The sequence below is a fragment of the Gorilla gorilla genome, chromosome 15, assembly GCF_029281585.2.
Source record: "Gorilla gorilla gorilla isolate KB3781 chromosome 15, NHGRI_mGorGor1-v2.1_pri, whole genome shotgun sequence".
NCBI classification, from domain to species: domain Eukaryota; kingdom Metazoa; phylum Chordata; class Mammalia; order Primates; family Hominidae; genus Gorilla; species Gorilla gorilla.
Window position 1 is genome coordinate 35228077 of NC_073239.2, and position 16924 is coordinate 35245000.

A 16924-nucleotide genomic window follows, 5' to 3' on the forward strand; every position below is an offset into this window, starting at 1 on the left:
TGCACATTACAGAAAGAGGTCAGCATGGCTCAATACTGCATTCGTTCATTGTCTTCTAAGAGGTTGTCACTACGGATAAATCTATAAGTGGGCAGTAGATATCTGTGGCTCATTTTACATAATTTTATCTATTAGACGACAGAACTAATCTCTTGCAGTGTTTCTCATCCATCATAAACAGTAAATGATGATAAACTCCTTTTGAGAGGCTATAGGAAATCTTATCCCATCCCAAAGTTACTGGTAACTCTGCCAAGCCAGGAATGTTTCTTTCTCTGCCCCCTACTCCTCACATGTGTCTTTTACAGATCTTCACTGGCCAAGAAGGCTTTGTCCAGTGTTAATAAATATAAATAGCCTAAACAATGAGATGTAGTTTTTTCACTTCATGAATATAAAATTATAATATTGAATACACCTTTAAGGACTGCACATTTATCTCCACCCTCGGTTCCCGGAAGCCCTTCTTAAGGGCCTTAGTCTCCATCCCCTGGTTGAGAATCACTGCTTTGTTGAAAGATATGGAGAGATTGAGATGGAAAAATATAGGGTAGAATTAAAACAAAATACTTTATCATAGGACAGACAGTTTATTATAGAAATCAGCAAGGGTGAGGAATAATGTCAAATAAGAATGAGAGAGTTGGGACTCTAGATTTCCAAAAAAATCAAGAACTGTATTAAAGGTGGTAAAGCTGCAGAAGAACATCAGTTTGTACTTGTCTCAAGGGGAAGCAGTAGTTTCACCTTTAAGAAGGAGATGAAGTGAAGGGCTATACTGGCATATATAATGAAGTATTTTTCTACAGGTAACTGGATTGTTACTTGGCGATTATAGATAGATGGGCTTGGATTTTAACCTTAACTGACTAGTTTGTTACTTTTCCCTTCCACTGCCATCCCTCACCCCCCACATGCCCTCCAAGATTTCTGTCATGATTCTGGTCATTAGTTTGTAATTGTGGAAAGTGACTAAGTACAACCACTAAGTTTTGTCTTTCCTTTTGAGCACATACATGTGTTTCTCTTTTGGGGACTGGTGGGCCGACACTGGCTTTTCATTCTTAATACGATAAAAGTTGGTGTGACTTCTTTATCTAGGCAGTTACTTTGCATTGAAACCCACTTAACATCTGTTCATTTTTGCTATTAGGGTTTGAATCAAGGAAAGAGAATTCATGAGATGGTTGAGAGGATTCATGAGATGGATGAGCTTGGTAGAATAAATAGGCCATATGTGGATATAGCCAGGGTGACCCACAAGTAGTAGTAGAAGGAGGGTTAAAAAAAAGTTAGATGTATGTTGGGAGAAGGTTTAATCTTGTAAGAGTCAAGGACAGTTTAAAGATAGGAACTAGAAAAGAAGTAGGAAACTAGCATAAAAATATGAGATGAATTGGGTCAGTATAGGTGAGAATGATGGGACTGAGAAGTAATGATACTTGGTGGCAAGGTTTTTGAATTATTAGGCATAGACCGAACTAGAAGAAGCAGAAATTTGGTTCGAAAATTGGGAAGGGAGAGATAAATGACAATGCATTGATCTTTAAAAAGCTTATACTAAGTCATATGGGGGTAAGGAGATTCATCAGAAACCATCAGCCTTGTTTCTCCTATTTAAAAAAAAAAAAATCTGGGCCTAAGATTGGATCATTATGGGGGAAAGGAAGAGCATTAGAATTAACAAATAGCAAGGAATCATGGAAGCGACAAAATACTCCATGGAATAAGGAGCAAGCTATAAACTATTTGCAACGTAAACTTCTAGTTAGTAGAAATGTTCAGCGTGGTGGCTCATGCCTATAATCCCAGCACTTTGGGAGGCTGAGGCGACAGCTCACCTCTGAGGTCGAGAGTCCGAGACCAGTCTGACTAACGTGGAGAAAACCTGTCTCTACTAAAAATACAAAATTAGCCGAGTGTGGTGGCGCAGGCCTGTAATCCCAGCTATTCGGGAGGCTGAGGCAGGAGAATCGCTTGAACCCGGGAGGTAGATGTTGCGGTGAGCCGAGATCGCGCCATTGCACTCCAGCCTGGGCAACAAGAGTGAAACTCTGTCTCAGAAAAAAAAAAAAAGAAACTTTCACTGTTGTTTTTATATTACTCCTAGCTGTAGATACTTTAACTTCTGATGGTGAGTAGAGAATGAAAAATAATTGGTGCCAAAGTAGGTATAATGGAAAAAAGTTGATGGTAATGGGAAGGAAATTTATTAATATCAAGTTATTGAGTAGGTTTTTGTTAAATCAGGAAGTATTCATAACTTTCCTGATTGCCATTTTGAGTAATTTGGAGGCAAATATTAGATATGAGAGGCTGGAATGAGCTGGTGGAATAGGCTAGCCAGGAATGGGAGATGGTATGGATCTTGGGTTGAGATATGAAAAGTATGCAGTTACTGAAGCAAGGACGATCTTGTTTAACATTGTTGGAGATACCATGTATACTTTGTAATTTTGACTCACGTGTTTGTTCTCTTTGTCTGTGTTGGAGTATCTGATATATTAACCCATATTATATTGTTTCATAAGGATAAGTGAGATGGATTGGGAAGGAAAAAACATAGCATGGGGGTTATATGGAAAAGTCTCCTTCAGTCAGGACTGTGCCTCTGACAAATTTCTTATCTGGTGTCTTCCAAAAGTTAGGAGAAATGGTCTTACCAAGCAAGACTTTCCTGTATTGTCAAATACTGTCATCATATACAAAGAACAGATGTTTCTTTTTCATATATTTGGGTTTTATGGTGATATACTTCCCTATCTTTGATAGCTTTTCTTTTTTCCACTAGTTTCATGAACTTAAAACCCTAGACATGGATTTTGTGAACCTACTTTCAGCCATTCATAAGACATGTTTTCAAGATAGGAAGCTTTTTACCATCTCATGTTAGAATCAAAGAATACCATTTAGTTTCTGTGAGGATCGAATGGTTTACTCCAGATAATGCGAGCAAGTATAATTCATTAACTGTTTTTTGATTAGCTACTATATGTGCTATGTCCTGCTGGTTCTTTGGGGATCCACAGATAAATAAAACATAGTCCCCACCATCCAAGAACTTTCTCCCAGAGAAAGAGGAGCTGGGCCATGGTACAGAGTTGTGGAGGGTGTACATTGCATACATTCATAACAAATTTTTATATATTTAGTATGGCAGTTTTCCAGGCATCTTGAGAAGTGGGCAACTTTTTACAATTTGCGCAAAGGAACCATTTGGGCCTTCAGAGGATATATTACAGACTTAGGTCATTATAATAAAATATTAAATATAAGTGCTTTAAGGTATAAACAATGGTGTGGGTATTTAAAGGAGGTGGAGGGATCAGGTCATCACAAGTTGCTCAGTTGTTAAAGCGTCAGAGGTTCAGGGCTCACTTAATGGAGTAGAAGACCTTTGAGGGTTGGTAGGATTTTAGCTGCGAGAGATTATTGGCATTGGGATGGAGAGGACGTGTTCCAGGCAGAAAGCACAGCATCATAAGCAAAGTCACACAGGTGGGAATCACATTAAGGGAATTGTGTAGTCTAGTTGGACTGGAATGTAAAATATATGTAAGAGATGGTAAGAGGAAGTTGGGAATATAAATTGGAAACAATGTTGAATCCCTTGCAATTGACCTTTTTTATCTTAAATATGAGAAAGGTTTCTTGAGAGGGGACTTCAGAACAAAAATCCCATTATAGATTAATATGTTAACTAGAATAAAGGTTGCAAAACTTCCTGGGTAAAATTGTATGATCACTTTGGTGAGATTGTACTATAAGCCTTGGTTAAAGGTGGTTATTTTTGCCAATAGTAAGTAAAAATATATAAAACACAAGAAAAATTTATACAATAGAATATATCCAGAAACCTTTATCTATAGAGTCACTGTAATTCTGGTGGCATATTTTTGAGTTCTAACTTAAAAACTGAAAATAGAAGGTAAATGAATATTAAATTTTATCTTTACCAAAGAATAATAATTGTTAAAAGAAACGGAGAAAGACAGCCAAATGCTCTTGACAGACAGAGTCTTTAAAGTTTGTAGGTGTAAGTGCCCAAGAGGAGGTTGTTATTGTTTTTCTCTTTTAGTTTTAGTTTTGAAGCAGAAATATGAGTGTCTTTCTGCTGTATGTCCGTCCTCAGATTTCCTCACATTTCCCTCTTATATTCATGCTATTTGATATTAAGAACAGTACGTAAGAAGGGAAAATTTTCTCTGAGATCGCCAACTTTGCTTATTTTTCATTTGTATTTGTATTCCTACAACAGGAGTTCCACCATCTTCCTCTGAAGACGTAGCCATCTTGCTCCATGAAGGTCAGGACAATCTGACATGCACTTGTTTCTTGCCTCTATACTTGAAGAGTAGTCCTCTTACATTGTGTACATTTTTTTCTTAATAGGGGAGGGGAGGGGAGAGCCAGTACCCCCCCTCCCCTTCCCTCCCTAGACCTTGGAGAAATACCCTCCATTACTTTCCCAAGATGGCAGACCCCATCATGGATCTGTTCGATGACCCAAATTTATTTGGCCTGGACTCTCTGACTGATGACAGCTTTAACCAGGTCACACAAGACCCCATTGAGGAAGCCCTTGGACTGCCAAGCTCTCTGGACTCCTTGGATCAGATGAACCAGGATGGTGGAGGTGGTGATGTGGGGAATTCATCAGCAAGTGAACTGGTCCCTCCACCAGAGGAAACAGCTCCCACAGAACTTCCCAAAGAATCCACAGCTCCAGCTCCAGAATCCATAACCTTGCATGATTATACCACTCAGCCTGCCAGCCAGGAGCAGCCAGCCCAACCTGTCTTACAGACATCGACGCCAACATCAGGACTTTTGCAAGTCTCCAAGAGCCAGGAGATCCTGAGCCAAGGGAATCCTTTCATGGGTGTCTCTGCCACAGCTGTCTCCTCCAGTAGTGCTGGAGGGCAGCCACCTCAGTCAGCCCCTAAGATTGTTATCCTTAAGGCCCCACCAAGCTCCTCAGTCACTGGTGCCCATGTGGCACAAATTCAGGCCCAAGGTATCACCAGCACAGCTCAGCCCCTGGTGGCAGGCACAGCCAATGGTGGAAAAGTCACTTTTACCAAAGTGCTAACCGGCACACCCCTTCGACCAGGTGTTTCCATTGTCTCTGGTAATACAGTGTTGGCCGCCAAGGTCCCTGGGAACCAGGCTGCTGTTCAGCGCATTGTCCAGCCCAGCCGACCAGTAAAGCAGCTGGTCCTCCAGCCAGTTAAGGGTTCAGCTCCTGCTGGAAACCCTGGGGCCACAGGGCCCCCACTGAAGCCTGCAGTTACACTGACCTCTACACCTACCCAGGTGACTTGAGTGAAAGGGGGAGGTGAATTTTGGTTTCATAGAGGGCCCAGCAACTCTTTGAGAGAGTGAGCGCATGAGAGCTTTCTCTGGGAAAGCCTATTTAAATTCCATCTTTGGTTTTTATCAGTTAGTGTGACAGCCACATACTTAGTACTTGCTGGTTGGAAGCAGTTAATGTTAACATATTTTTTGAGCTCTTACTACACATTTACATTGTACCTAGCTGGTGCTAAATAAGACAAACACAGTCCCTGTCCTTACAGAGCTCACCGTCTGCCAGGAAAGACAGATATTAAGCAAGAGTTCACAGTAATTGTGTGATACAAAGTTTTATGAGAAGTATGGGATGCTATGGGAACAAAGAAACATCTTTGAAGAATTATCTTTATATTTGCAAGACTTGTAAAAGCTATTTATATCTTTCTTTTATTCTTATTACTAAGATTGTCCCCCTCCTACTTTGCTCAGTGAAAGTGTTAGTTTCTAGTGTAAGAAGGTAGAGGCTCTAGCATCTGAATAAAGGGCCAAAAGATTTGGTGGGGGTGGGGGCGCAGCATTGAGATAAGTAGGACTAGCCAGGCACAATGTCTCTCACCTGTGATCCCAGCTACTCAGGAGGCTGAGGCAGGAGGATTGCTTGAGGCCAGAAATTCAAGACTAGCCTGGGCAACATAGTGAGACCCCTGTCTCTAAAAAAAGTAGGACTAGTGGGAAGAAGCTACAAGGAGGCAGATTTCAATTCAATATAAGGAATTTTGTATTATTAGGTTTCCAGAAATGAACTGCTGCATTAGAAGATAGCCTTCCATCAGGAGTTTTTAAAACATAGCTTGATACCTACTGAGCAGAAGCATTATAGAAAAGATTCTATCAGGACAGCTGATAGTCCCAGCACTTTGGGAGGCTGAGGCCGGAGGATCGCTTGAGGCCAGGAGTTCGAGACCAGCCTGGGAAACATAGACCTCATCTCTACAAAAAAGCAAAATAAAAATTAGCTGGGCATGGTGGCATGCACCTATAGTACCAGCTATTCAGGAGGCTGAAGCGGGAGGATCACTTGAGCCTAGGAGTTCTGGGCTGTGGTGTGCTATGCCAATCAGGTGTTTGCACTAAGTTTGACATGAATATGGTGACCTCCCAGGAGCAAGGGACCACCAGGTTGCCTAAGGAGAGATGAATTGGCCCAGGTTGGAAACGGAGCAGGGCAGCACTCCCTTGCTGATCAGCAGTAGGGTTGTGCCTGTGAATAGCCACTGCACTCTAGCCTGGGCAATACAGCGAGACCCTGTCTCTAAAAATAACAAAAAAGATTGCATCAAGACAGATAGGATGATGAACAAAGTGAATTGTACTGTGTCTTCTGACCCGTAGTTTTTACGATTCTAGCATGAAGAAAACTGGTGTAAATATTTCAGAGTATACCATTCTTTAATGTTGTACTCTTGCAATTTCCTTTCTTCACTTTAGGGTGAATCGAAACGCATCACCCTGGTCCTCCAGCAGCCACAGTCTGGAGGTCCCCAAGGACATCGGCATGTTGTGCTAGGGAGTCTACCAGGCAAGATAGTGTTACAGGGCAACCAGCTGGCAGCCCTGACTCAAGCCAAGAATGCCCAAGGGCAGCCTGCCAAGGTAGTAACTATCCAGCTGCAGGTGCAGCAGCCACAGCAAAAAATCCAGATTGTACCACAGCCACCATCATCACAGCCACAGCCCCAGCAGCCACCCTCCACCCAGCCAGTGACTCTGTCCTCTGTACAGCAGGCTCAGATAATGGGACCAGGACAAAGCCCAGGACAAAGACTTTCAGTACCAGTCAAGGTGGTACTGCAGCCACAGGTGAGAGACTTACATAGTAAGGAAAAGAAAGAAAACAAAAATACTTAGTCCATTGCTGTTGCCCTCAGCAACCACTTATTCTTGAATGTGGGGCCATTCTAGGTTTATATCTCTGAACTGAGATGCAGACTTAATTCTTTCATCCATGGAAACCTTATTTTAATTATATTATTAAAAGATTAGAGAGGGATTGTTGGGTTTGGGATATGAGATTATTTAGTATTTGTCTTTGAATTGTTTTATTTATAATCTTTTCCTAATATTATTGTGAAATAAAAATGATTTGTGATATCCTTTAAATGATAGTTCAGAAATGACATAAAGAAATAAGTGATCAGTCCTCCCCTCCCCCCGCCCAGGCAGATAAGAGGTAGGCCAAGAGTAGAATTTGAATTTTTTTACCGTTAGGCCAGAGACCAATATTGGGTATATTAGTTGTAATTTTTCTGAGATAATGGAGATGTATATTAATGGAAGCATAGCAAAAAGATACTAAAGTTTATTTTGCCAGAATTCTTGGTTTTTCTCACCCCTTTCCCACCAAAAGAATACATTTTAAAAAGTAGGTGTAGGTTCAATAAGATTTAGTCTGAGCTTGATTCTTGAGGGATTAAAGAACTAGTTTCTAGCCCCCCTGCTTCAGAGCTGGATTTTATTTAGGCCATTTAACTACAAGCAAGTTGAAATTGTAGTATCTTTGTTTCTATAGGCTGGCTCTTCCCAAGGGGCCTCTTCTGGGCTCTCTGTAGTTAAAGTTCTAAGTGCCAGTGAAGTGGCAGCTTTGTCATCACCAGCAAGCTCTGCTCCTCATTCGGGGGGAAAGACAGGAATGGAGGAAAACCGCAGATTGGAACACCAGAAGAAGCAAGAGAAAGCAAATCGGATTGTAGCAGAGGCCATTGCGAGAGCCCGTGCCCGCGGTGAGCAGAACATACCTCGAGTCTTAAATGAGGACGAGTTGCCCAGCGTTCGGCCAGAGGAGGAAGGCGAGAAGAAACGCAGGAAGAAGAGTGCTGGGGAGAGGCTGAAAGAGGAGAAGCCAAAGAAGAGTAAAACATCTGGGGCCTCCAAAACAAAGGGCAAGAGCAAGCTCAAGTGAGTACTCCTTGCTACTGTGATGGGACGTGCAAGAGTAAGCTCAAGTGAGTACTCCTTGCTATTGGGATGGGACATTTGAGGGCAGAACAAACATCTGCTACCTCCAAAACAAAGGGCAAGAGCAAGCTCAAGTGAGTGCTCCTTGCTACTGTGATGGGACGTGCAAGAGTAAGCTCAAGTGAGTGCTCCTTGCTATTGGGATGGGACGTGCAAGAGCAAGCTCAAGTGAGTGCTCCTTGCTATTGTGATGGGACGTGCAAGAGTAAGCTCAAGTGAGTGCTCCTTGCTATTGGGATGGGACGTGCAAGAGTAAGCTCAAGTGAGTGCTCCTTGCTATTGGGATGGGACGTGCAAGAGCAAGCTCAAGTGAGTGCTCCTTGCTATTGTGATGGGACGTGCAAGAGCAAGCTCAAGAGAGTACTCCTTGCTATTGTGATGGGACATTTGAGGGCAGAGCACTCATTTCTAAAAAGCATTGAGGAACTTATGTGTATTTACCAGCTACATAGTTCAAGGTGATCTATTATAGAAAATAATAAGGCCTTTCTTTTTTCTTTCCTAATGCTTATAGGATTTGTTAAATGGAAAACTGAAATTAGCATATTTTAAGAGGAAAACACGAAGGCACAGGAAAGATAGTCACTGTGCTGGGAGTTACCTTTAAAAGCTGTGACTCTGCATTCATATATTTGTCCTGATTTTGTATTACTGTAGTGTGAAAGAGATTTCTCACTACCTCCTACCACCCACATCAGTAAAAAGAGAACTACTGGAGACATAGCTGTCCTGTTCTTGCATCTCTTCTGTGAATTGGAGATTTCAGCATCTACCATTAGCTTTAAGCAGTGTTGACAGAAAAGTGATGGCTTGCCACATAATTCTTGTCATAATTGAGTGTCCTCTCTTTCCCTTCCATGTCCTGTATCTTCTCCTTTCTTACTAGCTTTTACTGCCTGGGATTCTTCAGGCTTTGTGGTGTAATTATAATAATGCTTTGTATTTGTACCGGATTTTTCAGCTTTTAAAAGACAGTTTTATATTTCTTATTTGAGCCTCAGTAACTGTCAGGACAGGTATTATCTCTCTAATGTTTACAAATAATGAAACTAATGCTCTTGTAGTGACAGAAGTGGAACTGCAATAAGTGTTCTGATTCTTAATCTGGTATTTATTCTCCTATCTTGTGCTACCTTCCTTCAGGTATTTGTAAACACAGTAATAACAAGGATTTGTCAAATATGGTATAAGGGTCAGTCAGTGGTTTACAAACCCTAATATCTTCTTTTTTTCAAACACCCTATTTAGTAGCTGTGTGTCCTATTGACTGAAGATCTAAAAACTTCTGTCTGGAAGTTTTGTATGTGATGGTTTAGATTAATTATGTTTTTTTTACTCCTAAATTTTCTTTGCTTTCACTGAAAATGAATTTGGTTTTTCCTTTTTAGCACCATCACTCCTGTAGTGGGTAAGAAGAGAAAACGTAATACCTCATCTGATAATTCAGATGTGGAAGTCATGCCTGCACAGTCACCTCGAGAAGATGAAGAAAGCAGCATTCAGGTAAAAGGATCCCAAAAGAATTTAGTAGGAAAAACCATGTTTAATTATGGCTAACCAAGCCAAGAAGATATTGAGAAATTGTAAGTCTATACACATTTCTTTGGTTTTTCTAAACTGGACATAGGCCTAAATAAGGTGAATGGACCTGGTCAATGTCTTTTTCTGTTGTTGTTGTTGTTGTTTTCTTCTTCTTGAGACAGAGTCTCTTGCTCTGTCACCCAGGCCTGAAGTGCAGTGTCATGATCTCAGCTTACTGCAACCTCTGCCTCCCGGTTTCAAACGATTATCCTGCCTTAGCCTCCCGAGTAACTGGGATTATAGGCATGTACCACCACGCCCAGCTAATTTTTGTATTATTTTAGTAAAGACCAGGTTTCACCACGTTAGCCAAGCTGGTCTTGAACTCCTGACCTCAAGTGATCTGCCTGCCTTGGCCTCCCACTGGTCAGTGTCTTTAAATTTTTTTTTTAGGCAAAGAGCATATTACTATAAAAATAGTGATACTTGGCCAGGCGTGGTGGCTCACACCTGTAATCCCAGCACTTTGGGAGGCTGAGGTGGGTGGATCACCTGAGGTCAGGAGTTGGAGACCAGTCCGGTCAACGTGGTGAAACTCCATCTCTACTAAAAATACAAAAATTAGCCAGGTGTGGTGGCAGGCACCCATAATCCCAGCTACTTGGGAGGCTAAGGCAGGAGAATCACTTGAACCCTGGAGGTGGAGGTTGCAGTGAGCCGAGATTGTACCATTGCACTCCAGCCTGGGCAACAGAGCAAGTCTCTGTCTCAAAAAAAAAAAAATAGCAATACTCATTTCCTCAAATTCCAGTGTTTCAAATACAAAGCAAATCATATGAAATCATGCTGCTTGATTGCCCTTCTGGTTGGGTCAGAACTTGACTCTCTCTTAGAACTCTCCAAGAATCCCTTTTGCCTTAATTTTTCTACACTTCAGGATTCTGACTCTGTGAACTAGAGTAGTTAGGCACAAAGTTTCTTGCTATGTTTTGAAGATGAGGGACGTTGGACCAAAAGAAGCCAGACCAGAAGCGTAGGCTTCCATCTCTGATTTGTTGCCTTATGGTACCATCTTTGGCCCTAGTTTCCAACCATAGAAAAAATCTGATTAAGGAGACCCATAGTGCTTCTAAGTAGCTCTGTGGCCTGGCCAACTTAACTTACTTGAGTCTCAGTTTCTCATCTGTAAATGGAGATTTGGACTAAATGAACCTTAAGTGTTTCTCTATTAATATTTATAAGTGCCTCCCCTCTTTCATAATATACATTCGGTACATTGACAAACTGATACTTGGGTTTTTCTAGGGGAAATTACTGTGTAAGAATAGCTGGGCCAGGCGCGGTAGCTCCCGCCTGTAATCCCAGCACTTTGGGAGGCCAAGGCGGGCATATCACGAGGTCAGGAGATTGAGACCATCCTGGCTAACACGGTGAAACCCCGTCTCTACCAAAAATACAAAAAAATTAGCCGGGCGTGGTGGTGGGCGCCTGTAGTCCCAGCTACTTGGGAGGCTGAGGCAGGAGAATGGCTTGAACCCTAGAGGCGGAGCTTGCAGTGAGCCAAGATTGCGCCACTGCACTCCAGCCTAGGCGACAGAGCGAAACTCCACCTCAAAAAAACAAAACAAAACAAAAGAATAGTCAAGAAAGTTTTAAAAAGGAAAATGAGGCCAAAAAAAAATTTTAGAATATATTATGAAATAATGATTACTAAGACTTCGAAATTGGAGAAGAAAAAACAGATTAATAAAACACAGTAGAGCTTAGAAATCAACTCAAATACTTGTGGAAATTTACTATATATGATTAAAACACCATTTAAAATCAACAGGGAAAAAGATTATTCAATAAATTGGGACAGCTGGCTAACCATTTAGGAAAAGCTGGATTTTTTTGCCATCTTAAAAATAAATCCCAACCGAATTGAAGGTGTAAATATAAAAGATGAAATTTATGAACTGTCTATAAGACATGAATACATTTTAAAGTAACTATCCGGTGGAGTAATCTTTGTAAAGACGGCATTAAAATTCAGAAGTCATGAAGGAAAATATTGGTACACTTGATAATATACAAATTATGTATGGTATTACAACAAAAAAATTCCATGAACAGCACAGTGGTTGAGAGCACAGACTCTGGAGCCAGACTTCTTGGGTTCTTTCCTTAACTCTTCCATTTAATAGCTTTGTCACTCTGAGCGAGTTTCTTAGCCTCTTGGTACCTTAATTTCCTCACCTTTAAAATGTGGGTAATAGTACTTACCAAATAGGGTTGCTTCAAGGATTAAATGTACACATTTATAAAGCACATATAACAGTGTTTGGCTCATAGTAAGAACACATATTAAGACTTACATACATATGCTGTGGATGAATGTGTCCCCCAAGTTCATGGGTTAGCCAGGCATGGTGGCTCATACCTGTAATCACTGCACTTTGGGAGGCTGAGGCAGGAGGATCTCTTGAGCCCAGGAAGTTGAGGCTGCAGTGAGCTGTGATCATGCTACTGCACTCCAGCCTGGGCAACAGAATGAGAGACTGTTACTGCACCCCCTGACTCCCCCCGCCAAAAAAAAAAAGTTCATGGATAGGAAGCTAAATCCCCTATGCAACTGTGTTGAGAGGAGGGACCCTTAAGAGGTGATTAGGTCATGAAGGTGTTACCCTCATGAATGGATTAATGTCATTGAGAGAGTAGGTTTGTTATAAAATCAAGTTGGGACCTCTCTTGCTTTCTCTCACTTGTGCTCTCACCTGTCACCTTCCTGCTATGGGATGATGTGGCAAGAAGGTCCTCGCCAAATATGGGCACCTTGATATTGGACTTACCAGCCTTTAGAACTGTGAGAAATACATTTATTTTTCTTTCTTTTTTTTATTTTTTGAGATAGAGTCTGCTCTGTTGCCCAAGCTGGAGTGCAATGGCACAATCTTGGCTCACTGCAATCTCTGCCTCTCAGTTCAAGTGATTCTCCTGCCTCAGCCTCCCGAGTAGCTGGGGTTACAGGTGGCGCCCAGCTAATTTTTATATTTTTAGGAGACAGGGTTTCGCCATGTTGGCCTGGCTGATCTCAAACTCCTGACCTCAGGTGATCTGCCTGCCTCGGACTCCCAAAGTGCTGGGATTAGAGGCATGAGCCACGTGCCTGGCCTTCTTTTTTTCTGAGACAGAGTCTTGCTCTGTTTCCCAGGCTGGGGTGCAGTGGCACGATCTTGGCTAACTGCAACCTCTGCCTCCCAGGTTCAAGCAATTTTCCTACCTCAGCCTCCTGAGTAGCTGGGATTATAGGTGTGCGCCACCATGCCCAGCTAATTTTTGTATGTTTTAATAGAGACAGCGTTTCGCCTTGTTGGTCAGGCTGGCGTTCAACTCCTGACCTCAAGCGATCCACCCGCCTCAGCCTCCCAAAGTTCTGGGATTACAGGCAGGAGCCACTGCACTTGGCTACATTTCTTTTTTTATTAAAATAAATTACCCAGTCCCGGGTATTCTGTTACAGCAACACAAAATGAACGTGATTTGTTAAAACAACTTGTTTTTTAAGTAAAGGTTAAATAAGGCTTAGAGGGTTGTGCAAATAAAGTAATAAAGTATTTGTTAAACAAAAAAATGAAGGAAATTTTTAATAATACAAAATACACAGAGATTACTAAAATTTAGAAAGTGGTCTGTTAGTTTGCTAGGACCGCCATAACAAAATACCACAGACTAGGTGGCTTAAACTATGGACATTTCTTGTCTTTTCCTTTTTTCTTTTTTTTGAGACAGGGTCTCCAGGCTGGAGTGCAGTAGCACAATCTCGGCTCACTGTAACCTCCACCTCCCGGGTTCAAGTGATTCTCCTGCCTCAGCCTCCCGAGTAGCTGGGATCATAGGTGTGTGCCACCATGCCCAGCTAATTTTTGTATTTTTAGTAGAGATGGAGTATCACCATGTCGGCCAGGCTGGTCTCAATCTTTTGACCTCAGGTGATTCACCTGCCTTGTCCTCCCAATGTGCTGGAATTACAGGTGTGAGTAACTGCACTCGGCCTGGACATTTATTTCCTTATAGTTCTGGAGGCTAGAAATCCAAGATCAAATGGTCTGCAAGTTTGTTTTCTCCTGAAGGTTTTCTTGGCTTGCAGAAGGCCACCTTCTCATTGTGTCTTCACGTGGTCTTTCCTCTATTGGTACACATCCCTGGTGTCTTTTTGTGTGTCCAAATTTCTTCCTTCTGTAAGGACATTAGTCAGATTGGATTAGGGCTCACACTGGTGGCTTTATTTTAACTTAATGACCGTTGCAAGCCCTATTCCCAATTTCCTAATACACTCACATTCTGAGGTACTGGGGGTTAGGGGCTTCAACATATGGATTTGGTGGGGGGATGCAATTCAGTCTATGACAAGTGAGAATGACAATATTGGCAATGAAGTTAAGGAACAGACACTTAGACACAGTTGATGGGAATGTTAATTGGGACAATCTTTTTGGCAAGTCGGTGTTTCAATATATAGAAAAATTTAGAATGTTAATTTCATTTCACTTAATGATTCTGCACCTAGGAAATTACCTTATGAATATGTTCTCAAAAGAATGCAGTGATATATGTATTGTAGCAATATTGCAATAGCAAAAATGTCTAAAAATTAGATGTCCATTGATGGAGAAATAGTTAAGTAAAATTGGCAATATTCATGCAGTAGAATACTAGATGGCAGTTAAAAACAATGAAGTAGGTTGGAATGTGCTAATAAGGAAGACTTATTAATGAAAAAAGGTGTATGTAGTATCTCTTTAATGTTTAAAGTATGTATGTGTGTCTGTGTGTGTATATATATGTATATGCATCCATTTTTTTCTGGAAGTATATACAAGAAATGGATAAGAATATGTATCTTTGAAGAGAAGGGTTGAATGGTAAGTGGGTCATGATTATTGTGCTTTAATTTTTTGTCCTTTGGCCCTGTGTGAAATTTTTTAACTGGACCATTTGCCATTTGATTTTTCAGTTTAAAAATACATATATGGGGCCAGGTGCGGTGGCTCATGCCAGTAATCCCAGCACTTGGGAGGCCGAGGCAGGTGGATCACCTGAGGTCGGGAGTTCGAGTCCAGCCTGACCAACATGGAGAAACCCTGTCTCTACTAAAAATACAAAATTAGCTGGGCATGGTGGTGCATGCTTGTAATCCCAGCTACTCTGGAGGCTGAGGCAGGAGAATCACTTGAACCTGGGAGGCAGAGGTTGCAGTAAGCTGAGATCATGCCATTGCACTCCAGCCTGGGCAACAAGAGCAAAACTCCGTTTCAAAAAAAAAAAAATTATGTGTATGAGAAAAATTACAACAGGTAGCCTCTGTTACCAATTTCTTGTATACCCTTCTAGAAATATTTCTTACTTTCATGAACACTCTACTTCTACTTCCACTAAATATTAATATTCCATACCTACTCTTCTCTACTGTGTGTTTTCCCTAATGATACGTCTTGGAGGTTGTTCTTTAGTGGAAAAGATAGATCTACCCATTCTCCTCCTCTACTTTCTTTTTTATTAGGAAAATTTTCAGACATACACAAAAGTAGATTTTTAATGAAGTCCCATGTTCCCATTCTCCCACTTTAATATTTATCAACAGATGGCTCACTTCCCACTGTCCTTACTTCCACTCTAGTCCTGCCCGCCTTTGGCCCTGTGGTGAAAGTGGCTTTTATTTCCTCTCTTGTGGAAGGAGGGGGAGGGGAGCTTTCCCAGGCACATCAACCTAAAGAAGGGGTGGCTGCGCCCACAGAGCACAGGGCTAGAAGAGCCGATCATTGGATTATTTGGAAGGAAGGGCTCATTCTTGTCCACTTCCTGGTACTCCTGGCACTCTGCTGAAGGGTGTGCTGGCAGGGGTCACACCCTTTGGGGCAGCAGCTACCGTATCAGCAGAGGCACTAGGGCACTAGGAGATAGTCTGCTAGTTTTCACAAAGAGGAGAGGGCAGGTGCCCTGAGTGAAGGAGAGAAAGCTGGGGTGGCCGACCCCATGTCCCACGCCTGCCCAGTGTGATAACTTTCATAAGGCCTAGCTGGTGTGATTCCTCCCAGAAAGGCCTGGAGGAGCCCATAGGCGATGCGCAATCTGATGGCTCGTCCTTTAAATGTCCATCTCAAATTGTGATTCCTCATGGCCCGACCACTTACCTTCTGGGCCATTGCACAGGTGGCTCTGGCTAGCTTCTTTTGGGGGCTCATCACTGGCAGGGCTGGTGACCCCAGGAATGGTGGGCAGATCCCTCGGGGATGTTTTGGTCATGGGTGAGTTCCGACACTCCAGGAATTTCTAGTCGTAGATGATCCTGGTACCTCCCAGGGTGGTGCTGAAGACTGTGCCCCTGGGGGGTTGTCCTGTAGCTGCATGCCTTTGCCCAGGACCACCCAGCGAGTGGCAGGGATGGCCCGGCTCAGGGTCTGGCTGCAGTTGCTGTCCCTAGACATGGTCTCCAGTGTACGGCACCCAGGATTATTTTTTTTTGTTTTTTTTTTTTTATTTTTATTTTTTGGAGACAGAGTCTCACCGTCTTGCCCAGGCTGGAGTGCCGTGGCGCGATATCAGCTCACTGCAACCTCCGCCTCCCAGGTTCAAGCAATTCTTCTGCCTCAGCCTCCGGAGTAGCTGAGACTGCAGGCACATGCTGCCACGCCCAGGTGATTTTTTATATTTTTAGTAGAGACGGGGTTTCACCATGTTGCTCAGGCTGGTCTTGAACTCCTGAGCTCAGGCAGTCTGCCCGCCTCGGCCTCCCGAAGTGCTAGGATTACAGACATGAGCCACCGCTCCCGGCCCACCCTGGATTATTTTAAACCAAATCTAAGTACTTGTTTAAAGTGTTTCCTAAATTTTTTTTTTTTAAAAAGGTCATTTTAAGAATACTATATGATGGATGTGATAAAAATCAAGTCATCCAGAAATATATAAAGTAAAAAGTAGAAAGTATCTTCTAGAAATTGTTATTCTCTAGAAATAATTTAGTTTATATATCCTCCCAGACTTTTTAAAATGAAGTAGAATATACATCTCATAAAATATGCACAAATTTTATTTGTATAGTTTTGACAAATGT

General features: G+C 42.1%; 1 protein-coding gene and 1 pseudogene across 20 annotated transcripts in view; one reads left to right on the forward strand and one right to left on the reverse strand.

Moving 5' to 3' along the window:
• The window catches only part of CHD8 (chromodomain helicase DNA binding protein 8), a 71974-nt gene that overhangs the window by 20185 nt on the left and 34865 nt on the right, over positions 1 to 16924 (forward strand). For 10 of the 20 annotated variants that reach the window (XM_019009486.3, XM_019009489.3, XM_004054889.4 and 7 more), the window contains 4 exons: positions 4259 to 5316; positions 6784 to 7155; positions 7865 to 8250; positions 9699 to 9813. In XM_019009486.3, coding sequence (XP_018865031.1) covers positions 4474 to 5316; positions 6784 to 7155; positions 7865 to 8250; positions 9699 to 9813 — 1716 coding nt within the window. In that variant the 5' untranslated portion in view covers positions 4259 to 4473. Of the gene's footprint in view, positions 1 to 4258; positions 5317 to 6783; positions 7156 to 7864; positions 8251 to 8304; positions 8385 to 8609; positions 8620 to 9698; positions 9814 to 16924 lie in introns of those variants that run through there. The other 10 variants (XM_055362387.2, XM_055362389.2, XM_063698258.1 and 7 more) reach the window with 3 other exon arrangements.
• LOC101129631 (eukaryotic translation initiation factor 4E-binding protein 1-like) lies at positions 15958 to 16298 on the reverse strand (annotated as a pseudogene).